At 53.8% G+C, this 14,876-nt stretch overlaps 5 protein-coding genes across 5 annotated transcripts; 3 read left to right on the top strand and 2 right to left on the bottom strand.

Annotated features, from left to right (window-relative positions):
• The first annotated feature begins 1,317 nt into the window (after positions 1–1,317).
• On the top strand, positions 1,318–4,069 carry QC764_121000 (uncharacterized protein). The gene is made up of 6 exons (XM_062943359.1): positions 1,318–2,218; positions 2,274–2,618; positions 2,670–2,831; positions 2,884–3,471; positions 3,778–3,948; positions 3,976–4,069. The coding sequence occupies exons 1-4, from the start codon at positions 2,143–2,145 to the stop codon at positions 3,426–3,428; spliced, it is 1,128 nt and encodes a 375-aa protein (XP_062806448.1). The 5' UTR covers positions 1,318–2,142; the 3' UTR covers positions 3,429–3,471; positions 3,778–3,948; positions 3,976–4,069.
• A 110-nt stretch (positions 4,070–4,179) lies between these two features.
• PMT1 (Dolichyl-phosphate-mannose--protein mannosyltransferase 1) lies at positions 4,180–8,608 on the bottom strand. Its single transcript, XM_062943358.1, has 5 exons — positions 7,660–8,608; positions 7,307–7,596; positions 5,497–7,247; positions 4,910–5,312; positions 4,180–4,848 (listed from the first exon to the last, which is right to left on the bottom strand). Exons 1-5 carry the CDS (start codon positions 7,950–7,952, stop codon positions 4,700–4,702), a joined length of 2,886 nt encoding a protein of 961 aa, XP_062806447.1. The 5' UTR covers positions 7,953–8,608; the 3' UTR covers positions 4,180–4,699.
• Positions 8,578–10,782, top strand: PRP21_2 (SF3a splicing factor complex subunit). The gene is made up of 2 exons (XM_062943357.1): positions 8,578–10,171; positions 10,229–10,782. The coding sequence occupies exons 1-2, from the start codon at positions 8,857–8,859 to the stop codon at positions 10,525–10,527; spliced, it is 1,614 nt and encodes a 537-aa protein (XP_062806446.1). The 5' UTR covers positions 8,578–8,856; the 3' UTR covers positions 10,528–10,782.
• A 288-nt stretch (positions 10,783–11,070) lies between these two features.
• On the top strand, positions 11,071–12,092 carry PRP21_1 (SF3a splicing factor complex subunit). The gene is made up of 2 exons (XM_062943356.1): positions 11,071–11,847; positions 11,915–12,092. The coding sequence occupies exons 1-2, from the start codon at positions 11,448–11,450 to the stop codon at positions 11,941–11,943; spliced, it is 429 nt and encodes a 142-aa protein (XP_062806445.1). The 5' UTR covers positions 11,071–11,447; the 3' UTR covers positions 11,944–12,092.
• Positions 12,013–14,822, bottom strand: RIM2 (Pyrimidine nucleotide transporter, mitochondrial). Its single transcript, XM_062943355.1, has 3 exons — positions 14,321–14,822; positions 13,526–14,267; positions 12,013–13,461 (listed from the first exon to the last, which is right to left on the bottom strand). Exons 1-3 carry the CDS (start codon positions 14,494–14,496, stop codon positions 13,240–13,242), a joined length of 1,140 nt encoding a protein of 379 aa, XP_062806444.1. The 5' UTR covers positions 14,497–14,822; the 3' UTR covers positions 12,013–13,239.
• Positions 14,823–14,876: the final 54 nt, after the last annotated feature.

Here is a 14,876-nt window from a genome sequence, read left to right as displayed (position 1 = left end):
AATAGCATGGTTTTGATGAACTTGAGGTCCGAGCATGAGCATCAAACGGCGGTGAGCCCTCAGTATGGTTAGGTGTAAGGGGCTGGCTGAGCTGAGTAGCAGGTCACACGACACCCATCCGGCTCCCATGCATCTTTTTCACCGGTCAAGTACGGGCCTCATCAAAAGCGTGGCATCACCCCCCTGATCCTCTCGGGCCGCAGTGGCGCCAACCTAGGGGTCAGCCAGTGTGCCCGGCGTCCGGTCCCGGCCCGATAATGGGGCGTGCTGGTATCCGATCCAAGTCTGGAAATCTGGATATGGCTTCTTGGCGGGCGTGAAAAGTGCTGTAGAACCTTGGCGGTGGATGGCTTAGGAGGGAAGTGTAATGTGCACGGTTGAAATGGAAAATGCACATTGGGGTAGCATCATGGGCAGGCTTTCGGGAGAGAATGGATTTGACATCAGGTCATTGTCACCTCATGAAGGCTTGGGCTGCTATCGAGAGGGGTGTTGGTCCTCGAGCCTTGCCGTGGGGAAGGGAATGTTCCTCGGATCTGAGGCGTAGAAATTAAGAGAGAACCTGGATGTTTTTGAAGTAGCTGAAGATTCCAAAGATGAACAGAGGTGATGAGGAGAGGAGAACCCGGGGTCTTGAATTCGTCAGGGGGGTTATATGAATCAGTACGATAAGAGAAATGACGGGCTTGACGAGGCTGACCAAGGTTGTAATCTGAGACGATGACAGGTTGTGATGAATAAGGACCGCTCTCCTGCGTGTTGTATGGTCCACGCTTCACCAGTCAGCGCCTCGCGGGGACCTACAATATGGAGTGTATCAGGTATGAGGGTGAGACGGCTGGCAAAGGTCGTTCGTGTTTTCCACATCATGATGTTACCAACACGATGTGGAAATTCTGGAGTTATCTCGGGAAGTTTGGCCAAGACCACTCCTGAAAATGGAATTTGTGTAGTTGAAGTCAGATATGGAAATCGCCGCCCAGGTATGGCTGAAGGTCAAATGTCGCCATCACTGATATGCGGTAAGACCAAGGAAACGTCTGAACTGAAGCATATGTGCAGTTCTTTTTTGTCGTATCAACAGCCGAACTTGGTGCAAGTTGGTGGTGGTAAGGAGCCTGGTCCAGGGTGAGGGGGCCTTGGCCGATTTGAGGTGTCCCAAATAGGCGATTGGAATTTGTGCCACATCCATCGACGAGGCTGCGCAACATCGAGGTTACCAAGCCGGTGTTGATCGTGGGATACACAAGCTTGGGCAGCAATACGTAGAACGGCCGCTTCCAAGTGTTGAAGCTGCATGAGCTGGCGACCTCAGGGAGGGGGTGTCGAGAGAGAAGGGGGACACGGGAGGCGAGGTTGACGACAAGGGGGCCATGGCCGCAGCTGAATTTGAATGTTCAAGATTCCAATCAGCGGTCGGCGTCAAGCATATTTGCGCAACGGCGTAAGCTTCGTTGCTTTTTCATATCAAGTGACACCCCCCCACCTGCCGTCACAACACCAACTTCAAAACCTCCCGAGGTGCTCCTGCCTCAGGCCTCGCTCTAGGCAGATTAGGACTGCAAGTGCCACAAAAAGCACCTACCTGTGGGGCATATACTGAGCCTCTCTCTCCCTAAGCAAGCCCACGCTTCTGCCATGTTTTGCTGCTCAGTTTTACATTGCCCGGCCTGTATATGGAATTGGAATTGTCCGCTGCAGCCTCCCTCAACAGCACATGGAAATTTGGCTTGTCATTCCACCCGAACCTGCATTTTCCCGCCCGCTTCGGCACTTGGCCCGCAGCCTTGCCTTCTGGTTCTCTTGATCCATTATTTTCTTCCTTTCGGAGCCTGCCACGATCGTCTGTACTCCCGACTGGACCTTGGTTCACTACGGTTGCTTGAGATACTAGCTCGGGCTGTTGTACAGCGCCAAGCTGGACGGACTGAAAAGCACCACCAGAACCCCCTATTCCGTCCCATGAACCTCTCCTAGCTGCTCAGGCTTCACTCCATGTGGAGGTTTGGCCCTACACGAGGGCTTTAGTCCCATCATACATTATATCGACATTTTGCATTACAGCTCCGCACATACTTGACAACGTCGAGAAGAGGAAGTAGTCCTGGTTTATGTAAATCTTGAGCCCATATCGTCCAGACAATGACTGTCGCAGCGATGGGGCAGAGACCACCGCATGTTCCTGAGCTTGGTATTTTTACGTTGGGTGAGGATCTAGGTACGTATACACTGCTCTGTCTGCATGATTATCGAGACTGATCTCTGAACATCAGTGAATAACCCAGAGGCAATTGTTATACCTGCGGTGGACATTGCGAAGCCTGTTGAAATTGTTGCAAGGCGCACGGAGATCAGCTCCCACGGAGCCAAGGGTAGAAGCGGTCCTACCAAAACCGAAGTCTCGGCTGCTCAGGAAGTCAAGAGTACGAACGGTCAAGCGACCAAGGCTGAGACAAAGCCTGTGAAAACAACTGGTTCAAAGTCGAAGGATGCAACCGAGGAAGACAAAAAGAACGCCAGGGCCACGGTAGACTCTCAGAGTCAAGAAGATAGTGTGGACTACGGCGATCAGTGGACCTGGAGCGAAAGGGACCAAGATTACATCCGTACCGATGAAAGTGAGACTTCTCCTCACATTTCACCAAGCCATAATCACTAAAATATCACAGACGGCAAAACACTCCATTACACCAACTTCCAGAAACCCCCCGACCCAGATGCTACATCACCACCCAGTCCAACAAAACCCGGATCACCAGCTGGAAGTAGACAGAACTCGACCGGACCCGAAGCCGCAACCAAACACAAATGGGAGCAGCCCTTAGACCCTCGTGCGTACCTCTCGCCCCTTTTGTTTTCCAACACTCTAACACTTCCCTCCAGGCTTCCAAGTAGTCACCAAACCCAAACGCTTCTTCGCCGTAGGCCGCATCTTCAAAGTCCCCTGGTTCGAACCTCTCGGCTCCCCGGACCCTTCCCCCAATGACCCGTTCCCTTCAGCCACCCCCCCGAACCTCGAGTACTCTACGAAATGCCCCGAATTCCACGGTGAGAAACCGCTGGCCAAATACCGCTGGTTCGTCGTCGTCCGGCGCCGCCTCCACCACTCACTCTGTTTCTCCATCACCACATACGCAGGAGCCAGCAAGTCAGCCACCAACAAGGCATGCAGAGGTCGGGATGTAGATTTTGTGGTCTTGCACAACAGCAATGTCGTACCTGCGAAGCCGTACGAAGAGGAGAACATCACCCGGAGGCCCATCGGGGTGATAATCGAGGATCAGGAGACGTATATCAGCCCGGTTGCGAGATTGGATTGCGGGAGGATTTACACCGTCGAGGACCACCTCAGGGTGATGAAGGTGGGGAGGGTGCACCCGGGCAGCTTGGCGGCGTTGGAGGAGTATTTCAAGGATAGTGTTTCCTAGTTAAAGGGGATAAGTGTGCGTTGCTGAAGGGTGGTGGGATATGGTGGGGGTTTTTTTTATTTTTTTTTATTTTTATTTTTTTCTATTTTTTTTTGGTTTTTGTTGGATATAAATCGGGATCCGATTTTGGAAATGGCGATGGGTGGTTGGGTGTGTAGCCTTTTGGAATTGTGTTTAGTTCCCTTTTCAGATGTTTTTTTCTTCGTCACTTCTGCCTTTTCTCATGGACTTGCCATACTCTCGTTGAATTCTGACAAGCCAGAGCCGGAATTTCGTACCATCTGTCTCTCTGGCCATCCTTGTCGGTGCCTCTTTCTTGTCTTTCTTACTCACATTCGTTTTCTACCAGTTTAACCTACCGCCCGACACAAGGCATGCCAAAATTTAACCAGCTTCATTTTTGCCTTTGCCTCGCTCGACGTGGTGTTCAGCCCTGAGAGAAAAAGGGAGGCAGAAAAAAGCCAAAAAGAAAGCAAGCGGCTGAAAATCACAAACGCTGTGTGGCGAGGGGCCAGGAGTCAAACCTGGGTTCTTCGCTCAAACTCGGGAATGCACTAACCGCTGTACTACCGCACCACGGAGACAAGCTGATTGATAAAACCGTGGTCTGGTTGTGGTCTGGCTGTGTTCTCTGGTTGTGGCTCCTCTAGTATGGTGGAAAAAGGGGGGCGTGGCGTTGACTCGGCTGGGTTGGGTGAACCTCAAAACTGCCCTGAGGACGGGAACAGCAGGGTCCACAAGACAGTGTGAACATCTCAAGCACATAAAAACGGATTTGGTTCAACACAAGGAAATAACTTCTAGTGGGGCCTACAAAAAGTGAAAACAGGTACCCCTCTGATGAGTGAGTGAGTGTGTGTGAGAGTGTGGTGTGAGTTCACCAGATAGGTAGTAGCTCTGGCATACCTCACCGCGTTCGACTTTTTCGCAATGTTGACAAATGACAACCATAAATGCCATCATATCACAACAATGACAGCAACATGGTGACGAAGAACTCCTCCTTTCCTTCCCCTCCCCATACCCCCCTATAAATTTCCCAAAAAAAAACGACTGCTTTTTTTGCGCTCTTTATCCCGCCAGACTCCACCCAAACCGTTCCGTCCCAATGTGAAAAGTCCTTGGTGTATGCCCTCCCTTCTGTCATTAGTGTGTATGGTGGTGGTACAACGAGACATTAAGTGAAGTAGGTGTTGGGTGGGCCAAGGTGTGTTTGGGTTTGCGGTCGTCTCGTACGCATCATCGGATGCGTCATCGTATTCTCACTTCTCTTACAACTCCTCCTTGGCGGTCTTCTCCTTGCTCTCGCTAGCGGGTTTGGGGACCTTACCCTCGGCCTCCTTCTCGCCCTCGACGCTCTTCTCAGCAGCCGGGATGGATTCGTCAGGAACCAAGTTTTTGGGAGTCTCACGGTCGACACCTGAGAAGTCATGCATGTTAGTGGTTCACTCTTTGGGAAAATGGCTCAGTGGTCCACCTACCCTCAACATCCGGGTGTGGAGGCGCCACAGGAACCGGCGCGCCCTCCTGAGCGTCGACGAAAACTTCGTTGCCGGCAGCATCAATGATGCGAGTGCGAGTCTCGTAGCGGGTCTTGAACTCGACCTTGCCCTCCAGGGCCTTGACTTGCTCCATGTCCAGCAAGTTACCATCCTGGTCTCTGTACTCAACACGCTCCTCGGTGTGGACAACACGCTGTTCACCAGCCGCCGGGGCTCCCGAAACCTTCTCCTTCGGCTGCTCCACGGCGGGGGCCTTGGCCTGTTCGCCAGCAGCCACCGGGTTCTCAGCAGGGGCTGGGGCCTGGACGTTCACCGACGGCTTGCTTGTCGAAGTGGGCGAAGCCGCCGCAGGTGAGTTGGCGAGCTGGTCATAGGCCTCATACTACGTCAACACAGATGTTAGCACCTCGTCTCGGTCACAAAACAATCTGTCATGTGCCATTATTCTATGTGCTCATGAATCATGCCTCCATATCCACCGAACCTAAATACTTGCTCGTTTCTTCCACAGAAAGCCTTCATTTCCCCCTGACGGGCAACTTCACCTCGGGGATCGATGCACTTACGCTATCTAGGAAGGTATTGCAATCCCAGTCCCAGGTGTTGAAAAGCTTGACACGCTTGCACTCGGCCTTGGTCCAGGCGTTGCCGTAAGCAAGAGGAGAAAGCAAGGTGAAGGCGGCGACCGAGATAAGCAGGAAAAGGAGAGCACCGGCCTTGCCGATAAGAGGGTTCTTCTTCAAGCCAAGAGCCGAAATCCGCGCAACAACAAAGTCGAAGATCTGGCAGAAAGCAATGACGGAGAAGTAGAGAGCGGGGAAGTAGTGGTGGAGGAATAGCTGGCGCTGCATCAGATAGAACGGGAAGTAATGAAGAGCCCAGCCGAGCACAGACGTGCCAATCTCGTAATCAAAGCGCTTGAAAACCGGGTCAGCGTAATCATTGAAGCTACGCTGCCAGCGGAGAACAGCGATTCCCTTGAACAAGATGTAGATAACGACGGCAGCTGTGGCGCTCCACCAAACAATGGGGTTGCCAATGAGGTAGATCTGGCGGTGGTTTCTGCCCCAGAAGTTGATACCACGGCGGAGGATGGGCCAGGAGTCTGGGCGGGAGTCCCACGCGTGGGATTCGACAAGTCCAGCGTTGGTCTTCCACATAACCTTCTGGAGCTCCCAGAACTTGCCCAAGAAGCCAGGGTTGGCATAGTTGACCTTCTCGGCGTCGGGACCAAGCTTGGCGTGCTCGTTGGACTCGATGTACCAGAGACTGTTAGGAAGAGTGCCACCACGAGCGCAGGTAACCTCTTGCTGTTCAGAGGCCCACGCGGGGAGCTTGACCTTGTGCGAGAACAGGACACAGCCGGTCATGACGTGGACAAGTCTGAACTTGGTGTCAATGGTGCGAAGGCGCTCCTGAGCAACACCGGCTTTGGACTTCTTCTTGACAATTTCGACACGGAAAAAGTCATTGGCGTCTCCATCGAATCCCTCATAACCATAAGCAGACACCTCGTTCTGCCACTCAGCTTCGGTAACAGGGGGGCGAACATCGTGAGAGTGAAGGCGGCGGTGAGTGGGAACATGGTAGACACGAATGATGGCACCGTTCTTGATGTAAGGAGTCTCCTCAAGGTTGTTCCACGCGTTGGTACCGTTGATAGGCAGACCGTCAGCCCCAAGAGGCTGGGTCTGGTTCTCGAGGAACCAAAGGTTGTTGTCGTCCTTGTGAGGGTAGAGAGTGATCTGCTGCTGCTTGGATCCGGTGGGATACATGAGCGGGTGCGAGTGAAGATAGCCGCCCTGGGTGTTGACGTGCCTGATGGAGACCTTGCTGCCCATAAGAACATCGGCAGGGACATCCTGCATGCCCTTGGAGTTGAGGGTAGACTGGAACTCGGAGCTCATGAAGCCATCACCCTCGCCAGGGTTAACCAGGCAGAGGAAGTGGATACCGAACATGGCCATGTAAAAAGCCACGGGAATGGCAATCAAGCAGAAAGCACGGGCCAAGAAGTGCTTGGAGAAGGTGCTAATAGTGACGTTTTTGTGATCACCCCACAGAACCCAGAGCTGGACCAAGGTCAAGCCGCCAACCCAGGCAATCGTGAACAGGCCCACCCACTTGATGCTGACAGTCATGCCGAGACCAAGACCGGTCATGACAAGCCAGAACCACCAACTTGGGGAGAAAGCTCTAGAGGGGCCGAGCTCCTGCTGGTTGGTGAAAGAGGTGAAAGCAAGCGCGGTGAAAGCCGTAGCAATCATCAGGGGGGAGTCAAGCAAGATAAGGCGTGCCTGGGTAAGCAGACCGTTCTCTGTAACAACCCAGTGTCAGTCCGTAGCCACATCCATATCCAAGGAGGAGGGTACCCACCAAAAATGATCAAGCAAGCCCCCATGGCGGCGATGAAGGTGCGGCAACCGGCAGCCTTGAGCGTGAGGAACATGGTAGGAGCCAGAAGAACACCGCAGATAGCAGGGAACAAGCGCATGGCGACATAAGGAACGCCAGGCTCAAGGTAGTCCTTGCCAATCTCCTTGAAGTCGAAGTTTCCATCAAAGCCAGCGAGGTAACCGAAGAGCGTGATCATCAATTTTGCCAGAGGAGGGTGGACGTCCATGAAGAACTTGCCCTTGATATACTTGGAAGCGAAGCCGCCGAAGCTGTAACGACCACATGGTTAGCTCTATGTTGAGAGTCTGGGCAGGTATCGGTAGCAAACGTACTGGACCTCATCGAAGACGACGCTGGTGGGCTGATAGATGCGGAACAGGCGCACCGCAGCGGCCAGGAAGGTGATACCAAGCAAGAGTTGGTAATCGGAGCCTGGGAGCAGGAAAACATCGTTATCGGCCACGCCCTCGGACGTGTAGTCGTTGGGGCGCTTCGAAGCTCCCTTATTCTTGTTCTTCGAGCTTGTCGAGACGGTGCCTGGGATAGGTTGGGTAGGTGCTGGGTTCGGTGGCAGGGGAGGAGATACCCGGCCGGATGCCGCTTTTGCGGCTGCCGATCGAGCCATTGTCGATGGTGGAGAGGACGATGTCTAGCTAGAAATCGTAGTTCTTATCGGGGTCGGGGGGTGTTGTTGACGGTGTGATAATTCAGCCGCCAGGATCGTTGTTGGGCAATCCGGGAATCGGGAGTTAACGAGAGTCGAGAAGGTCAAGGTTTCATTACAAGGCTGTCATTGGATGCTGAATTCCGAACAAGAAAAAAAAAAGAGTCGAGTGAAGAGCACTCGGCCACGTCCAGAGCAAGACAAAGGTTGGACGAGAAGAAGAAGAAGAAAAGACTTGGTCAGTCTTCAGTAGCTGACTTGACCTCGGAAAAGGCTGAAGAGATGGAAAGGGGGTTGCAGTCGCCAGTGATGAAGCTGCGTGCCGACAAGCATCCCATAGTTATTTCAATGTAGCTTAAGTGGCCTCAACCCCCTGTTGGGCTAAAAACGGCCGTAGCGTGTTGTTATTGGCTGACATTCCCCAGACAGCACGGAACACGGGCCACAAGTAACCTCGCAAGAGCCTAGCACCGTTCCCTGGGACCAACTAATTATTTTTCGACGCGTCACAACCACTCTCCCTGCGTGTGTATTCGTATTGAAAGGGAACATGTCAGGGCAGGCAATGGAGAAATTGGCATCGATATGTGAGGGGAATCCGATGGATTGACCTTCTCTTATCTGGCCAGATGTTCAAGTCCCAGGAGGAAAGTGAATCAAAGTCAAGGTTGCATGTGAAGATGTGGTGATCCCTGAGACGGTCAACAGTACAGTACCAAATGTGCGCACGGACCATTTGATCGCAACCCACCCGCGCTCAGCCGCGCGCCGATAGCAATTGGCAGTGTTCTGGAATTTCGATAGGCGAACTCTTACTTTTCATCATTCCAACCACCACATCGATTTTGCAAATACCTGCATCAAAATGGCCGTTGCAAACGGAGACTCGGCTGCATCGGCGGCCGCGGCGCTTGAGAATCTCAAGCCGCCGCCAGGAGTTATCATCCCACCACCGGGTGAAATCCGCGAAGCGATCGAGAAGACGGCTGGCTATGTCATGCGCGGCGGCCTTGGTCTCGAACAGCGCATCCGCGAGAACCACGGCAAAAACCCAAAGTTCAGCTTTTTGATGAAGCATGACGATCCGTACAACGCCTACTACGAATGGAGGAAAGAGGAGATCAAGGCCGGCCGTGGTACCGCGGTGGCGGCTGGTCGCGTCGGAGAGAATGCTGCGCCAGCGAAGGAAGAGCCAAAGGGGCCTCAGAAGCCTCCCGACTTCCAGTTCTCAGCCCGTATGCCTCGAATGAGCCAGAAAGATTTGGAGATCGTGCGACTAACTGCCTTGTTCGTCGCAAAGAACGGGCGCCCTTTTATGACACAGCTTGCGCAGCGTGAGCATGGCAACCCTCAGTTCCAGTTCCTGGCTCCCAACCACACTTTCCACAACTTCTTCCAGAGCCTCATCGATCAGTATTCAATTCTCCTACGCGAGAGCGGCGTCAATGGCGAAGGCACCAAGCTGCACCAAGCCCGTGTTGAAGAACTTCGCCGCAGTGCTACCGACAAATACCATGTGCTCGCGCGCGCCAAGCAGAGGGCGGAATATGCCAAATGGGCCGAGGCTGAGAAGGCGAAGAAGGAGGAACAGGAGGAACAAAAGAAGGAGGAGCTTGCGCGGATCGACTGGAACGACTTTGTCGTGGTTGAGACCATCACTTTTACCGAAGCCGATGACCAGGCATCCCTTCCGCCCCCGACGACTCTCAACGATCTCCAGTATGCTTCTTTGGAAGAGAAGAACAAGATGTCGATCAGCTCCAGTCTCCGCATCGAGGAAGCGTTCCCATTCGAGGACACCAGCTACAACGCTTATCCTCCGCAGGTATATGGCGTGCAGGCCCCGGCCGCAGTGCCGCAACCAACTCACCAAACGCCTGCCTATCCGGCTGCCAATACTCCGCCACCTCCATCGTATGGCTCATCTGAACCAGTTGGGGGATCCAGGTCTGCAGAGGAGGAACATGAGGTACAGAGAATTCGAGAAAGAGAGCAAGAAAGGCTACGCATGCAACAGGCACAGACCGAAGCCCGCGGTGGCGCCGCGCCCATGAAGATCAAGGAGAATTACGTTCCACGGGCGGCTCAGAGGGCAGCAAACAAAATCGGCGCCCAGACGGCCATGTGCCCCAACTGCAAGCAGCAGATTCTGCTCAACGAGATGGATGAACATATGAGAAGTGAGCATCTGATCCATGTTATCTTTGTTTTTCAGCAGTTACTAACACATCCGGTAGTTGAACTCCTCGATCCACGGTGGAAAGAGCAAAAGGCCAAGGCAGAGGCCCGGTATGCCACCACCAACCTTAGCACGGTGGACGTGGCCAATAATCTCAAGCGCCTGGCCAGTCAACGCAGTGACCTGTTTGACAATGCCACTGGCCAGACACTGTCGGAGGAGGAGCAGGCACGGAGAAAGAAGATTGCACTGCACTCGTTCGACGGCAACCCAGAAACCGCCCATGTGAACCAGATGCAGAACTTCAACCTTGACGAGCAGATTCGGGCTATTCACCAGAAATTTGCGGACAAATAGGTATGGCTTGGGCACAAGAAGTTGAGGGCGGAGGGGCTTTGGATGAGAAAGATTTGTCGAACTGGTTGGTCGAGTTTCGGATGGCAAAAAGAGTAGGCTGGCCTGAACAGCACCTTTTACACAGCCATCAAGGAAACGCGCATAGGAGTGTGTATTGTATTCATGAGGATTTATACCTGCGCTCATGGGAAGGAGTTCTGGGCGCTTTTCGGGGGGCAACTATTGGCAATCACAAAAGCCGTTCCGCATGGCCTCATTCCGTACTTGGCGTTTTGTGGTCTGTGACATGTTTCTTTGTTGACATGTTGAGAGCAAGCGCGTGCTTTTGAACTGCCACCGCAGACAATAACCAAGTCACTAATATCTGTGTAGTGAGATATTCACCGGTAGATAGGGTGTGACATGGCAAACATGGGCCCAGATCCCGGACCCGAGATCGTCGAGCGGCGGGAATTACCCCACTCTTCCATGACCCCGTTCCTGCGAGCTTGGCTTGACTTGGCTGACCACTTTACCATCGATCATGAGGAGCGAGACTCTCGCTCACTTGCATCACATCACCGCCTCGACCTCAACCCTCCTCCACCACCAACTTTTTGTACAACACCACCGGCCAACACCGCACAGCTTTGACTTGCTCTCCCAGAAGCATCTAACCACCGCCCGCAGCTTCGGCCTTGTTTTCGCGCGCATCTGCAACCCCTCACTCAAACCACACCATTCCCCTCCCCCTCCCCCCTCACAGCTAGCCACAAGCTCCCCTTCAACAAGGGAGCTTTCCCACTGACTCGCCCAACCTGGCTTCCAACTCTCCCACCGAGGCTGGCAACACCGGAAGCCAGCCTCCCAAATCCCCCACCTCCCCCACAGGCTCCCAGTCCGAAGCCCTCGCCGCCGCCGCCCGCCTCCACCGACCCATCATGCAATCCCTCCCCGACACCCGCACCCAGTCCTTTGACGAGATCTACGGCCCCCCCGAGAACTTTCTCGAGATCGAAGTCCGCAACCCCCGCACCCACGGCATCGGTAGGCACATGTACACCGACTACGAGATCGTCTGCCGGACCAACATCCCTGCTTTTAAGCTGAGGCAGTCGACGGTCCGGAGGAGGTACAGCGACTTTGAGTACTTTCGGGATATCCTCGAGAGGGAGAGCGCGAGGGTTACGATCCCGCCGCTGCCGGGGAAGGTGTTTACGAACAGGTTCAGCGATGACGTGATTGAGGGCAGGAGGGCCGGGCTGGAGAAGTTTCTGAAGATTGTGGTTGGCCATCCGCTGTTGCAGACGGGGAGCAAGGTTCTGGCCGGGTTCGTGCAGGGTAGGTCGGCTTCCCCTTTCCTGGGGGACCCATCATGAAAACGGAGCTTGCTGAACAGGGGAGACAGATCCAAACTGGGACAGGAACGCCTGGTGACGAGAGGTCATGGGGCAGCTGGTGAGGACTGACTCGGGTTCTACTGCCACTACCAATACGACCACGACCACGACCGCGACCACGACCACGACCACGACCACGACCACGGTTTCGGTTTCTACGAACGGCAGCAGCTTTTCGACAACGGGGAGGGGTATTTCGCGGTTGTGGTCTGCCGGGAGGGAGAGGGCGGCAACGGACATCAGCAGGTCGGTGTCGGCGCCACCGCAGCCATCACTCTCTGTGCAGACGAGACCGAGAAAGCTGCAAAAGAAACCACCGAAAGGGATGTTTCCAGAGTCGTATAAGATGGGTGATTAGAAAGCATGACGGCTTATGATGGTATGCGGGCTTGGTTGGTCATTTTTTCCAAAATGGAGGCGAGTAATGTTGTTTGTTGCATCAGTTGTACTTGTCTTGTTTTGTTGTGTTTTGTTTTGTTTTGTTTTGTTTCCTTTCATGTCGATTCACTGCCAGCGGAGGAGAATGGAAGCCAAGGAGAGAGTGTCTTGAGGGTTTAGCTTTTGGACTTTTATTTGGTTTCATTGAATTCGAGATATCCCGTTTTTCCACCTCCCAGTTTCCCTATCACAGTTTACTATCTCGTGAACTCCGGCTCAGTGTGAATTTTGGCTTGATCTGCCATGTTGTTTATATTGGATTTATTTGTCTTTTTGCAAGAGCAGGGATCCTGTTTTACCTTTTTGTCCTTTCCGTGAATTTTCCGTTCCTTTTCTTTTCCACCCATTGGAGAACCCCAGCTTTTCATCCCCTGCTGAATGCATACATCCTCCCCCCGTTTTTTCCCTTCATGCATCATGCGCCCTGACGTAGGTATCGTACATTGAATCCCTCCCTTGTATCATTACAAGCAACAACGAGTAACAGTGAGAGGGGTAATCATCCCGTTGCCAAACCTACTCGCATCATCCCATATATACCCAAAAATAAAAACCCACCCAACAGAAGCCCAACCTAAACGCCGGATGCCATGCTTTGCCTTCTCGAACCATCCCCATGCTGTTGCCGCCCCATCCAGTCTTTCCAATGTACGAAAAGAGGGCTAACACGCCCCCGCCCCCACAGTCTCCCGTCGTTCCCCGTGTCTCCTATATACGCCAATCGCTCGCCAAAGCATATGTTCTCCGTAATGATACGTCGCTGAAAGAAAGGTAGGGTATCGATTGTTGGTGGTGCAGAGGTGTAAGGAGAGGAGGTTGGCATGTGCGCCTGGGTCGGCCGCATCGTAGAGTTATGACCGTACAGCCGTCATCGTTTTCGACTCGGTCGTCATCCTCATGGCTCATGATGCGAAGGTTGCAGCAGTCTCAGGATGCCCTCGTACATGCCAAACATGATGGCCGCACTTGGGACGGTCCTGAGCAGGTGCGGCGTCATGCCTCCATAGAGACCGACCATGCCCTCCTCCTTGGCCACAAGCTTGAAGCACTGAACCAGGCCGGTATATTTTGGTCTGCCGTCCGCCATGGGCGCTTGACGGAGTCTTGTCCGGGCAACCTATTACCATCTCGTCAGCGTTCAAGAACCCTCCCAAAAAAAAATGGACAGTAACAAAACTCACCTCATGAGGGTAAGTCAAAATGGCCGCAATCAACTTCGCCCCTCCCGCCGCGCTCGCGTTCCCCATCCAGCTCACCGTCGTATCCCACCACGTCCTCTCCTTCCCGCTAATCACCAATCTCTCCTCCCTCCTCGCCAGACTCTTCTTCGCCCGCTCGTACAGCACCCACTGCAGGGTCGACTCGGCCACGCCCAGATAACTCGCGCTCATGCCCTTGTACAGCCCGTAAATGCCCTCATTCCTCAGCACCTGCTTGATGCAGTCCAAACTGTTCTTGTACTGCCTCGTCGCGATCCCGCCCTCAGCCGCGAGGTTCTTGTCAAGCTGCAATCTCGTCTTGACCATCCAGATCGGGTTCGTCGCCGTGCTCGTTACCACACCGGCTATCATGGCCGAGGAGAGGTGGATGTATGTCGAGTCGTCTTTCCCATCATTGAACCATTGAGCCAACAAACGTTTACTGTTGCCGTATGTAAAGAAGTTGATCGCGCGGGCAGGGACGACGCCGACGAGGTTGGGGCCGAGACCCTTGAACAAGGCGCGCGGGCCTTCTACCTTGTACACGGCCGCGAGGATCGAGGCGGTTTCGTTGAAATGGTAGACTGCCGTGCGGAGGGGGTTCATGGGGCCGACGTGGGCGGCGCGGGAGGCTTTGAGCTGGGCTTGGTAAAAGTCGGATTGGAGGCGGGTTTTGAGGACGTCGAGGGGGGCTGTGAGGGTTGCTGCTGTCATGCCGCCGACACTGAGACAAGAGGTTAGTTGGGTCTGGGCATGGGCATGCGACAGGCGACTAACCCTCCAGCTACAAAGTGTGCCCATGACTTTGCGACTGCTGGCCTTTCTCCAGGCTTTGGCCTGGGGTCAACCTCACCGGTCTCCCGGGACTGAAGAAGTTGTACAGGAGCACCGGACACGGTTTCCATCTTCTGGTTGCCACCAGGTAGGGTCCTGGTGGTGGTAACCGTAGCCATGTTGAAAAGGTGGTGGTGGTGTCTGGTACTGTCGCTCGTCGAGGTTTTTGCTGCCGCGGTTTTTGGCGGGGTTCTCGGCTTTCGTCTTGTTTTTTTCCTCGCTTCAAATCCGTAGAATGATATTGAGATATTGGCAGCGCAACTCAGCGGCTAGCGACAGTGGCCGGCAATGCTGATGGCAGTGGGATGGTAGGCCGGGTGTGGAAAGGAAAGTGAATCGCAAGAAAGGATATCAACTGACAGTGGGCGATAAGATAAGAGGGCCCTCGGGATTCCTGAACTTTTTTTTTTTTTTTTTCGCCGTGCACGATCGAACGCGTGGATCCGTATGTGCAGCGGCGGGTAATTGTCGGCATAAACCAGTGGCACAAAAAAACAAC

This window comes from Podospora pseudoanserina, chromosome 1 (genome assembly GCF_035222485.1).
Source record: "Podospora pseudoanserina strain CBS 124.78 chromosome 1, whole genome shotgun sequence".
In the NCBI taxonomy this organism is placed as follows: Eukaryota; Fungi; Ascomycota; class Sordariomycetes; order Sordariales; family Podosporaceae; genus Podospora; species Podospora pseudoanserina.
The sequence above is the reverse complement of the archived record's forward strand: the minus strand, read 5'-3'. Positions and strand labels throughout refer to the sequence as shown.

Excerpts from the sequence above, each read along its gene's own strand:
- PMT1 (XM_062943358.1), bottom strand. The coding sequence starts at position 7,952 with ATGGCTCGATCGGCAGCCGCAAAAGCGGCATCCGGCCGGGTATCTCCT. Across the intron at positions 7,248-7,306 it reads GGCTTGCTTGATCATTTTTG|AGAACGGTCTGCTTACCCAG; the intron begins GTGGGTACCCTC and ends GGGTTGTTACAG. Across the intron at positions 4,849-4,909 it reads TCCACACCCGGATGTTGAGG|GTGTCGACCGTGAGACTCCC; the intron begins GTAGGTGGACCA and ends ATGACTTCTCAG.
- RIM2 (XM_062943355.1), bottom strand. The coding sequence starts at position 14,496 with ATGGCTACGGTTACCACCACCAGGACCCTACCTGGTGGCAACCAGAAG. Across the intron at positions 14,268-14,320 it reads GCACACTTTGTAGCTGGAGG|TGTCGGCGGCATGACAGCAG; the intron begins GTTAGTCGCCTG and ends CTCTTGTCTCAG. Across the intron at positions 13,462-13,525 it reads TTTTGACTTACCCTCATGAG|GTTGCCCGGACAAGACTCCG; the intron begins GTGAGTTTTGTT and ends AGATGGTAATAG.
- PRP21_2 (XM_062943357.1), top strand. The coding sequence starts at position 8,857 with ATGGCCGTTGCAAACGGAGACTCGGCTGCATCGGCGGCCGCGGCGCTT. Across the intron at positions 10,172-10,228 it reads GATGGATGAACATATGAGAA|TTGAACTCCTCGATCCACGG; the intron begins GTGAGCATCTGA and ends CACATCCGGTAG.
- QC764_121000 (XM_062943359.1), top strand. The coding sequence starts at position 2,143 with ATGACTGTCGCAGCGATGGGGCAGAGACCACCGCATGTTCCTGAGCTT. Across the intron at positions 2,619-2,669 it reads TTACATCCGTACCGATGAAA|ACGGCAAAACACTCCATTAC; the intron begins GTGAGACTTCTC and ends AAAATATCACAG. Across the intron at positions 2,832-2,883 it reads GGAGCAGCCCTTAGACCCTC|GCTTCCAAGTAGTCACCAAA; the intron begins GTGCGTACCTCT and ends ACTTCCCTCCAG.
- PRP21_1 (XM_062943356.1), top strand. The coding sequence starts at position 11,448 with ATGCAATCCCTCCCCGACACCCGCACCCAGTCCTTTGACGAGATCTAC. Across the intron at positions 11,848-11,914 it reads TCTGGCCGGGTTCGTGCAGG|ATCCAAACTGGGACAGGAAC; the intron begins GTAGGTCGGCTT and ends CAGGGGAGACAG.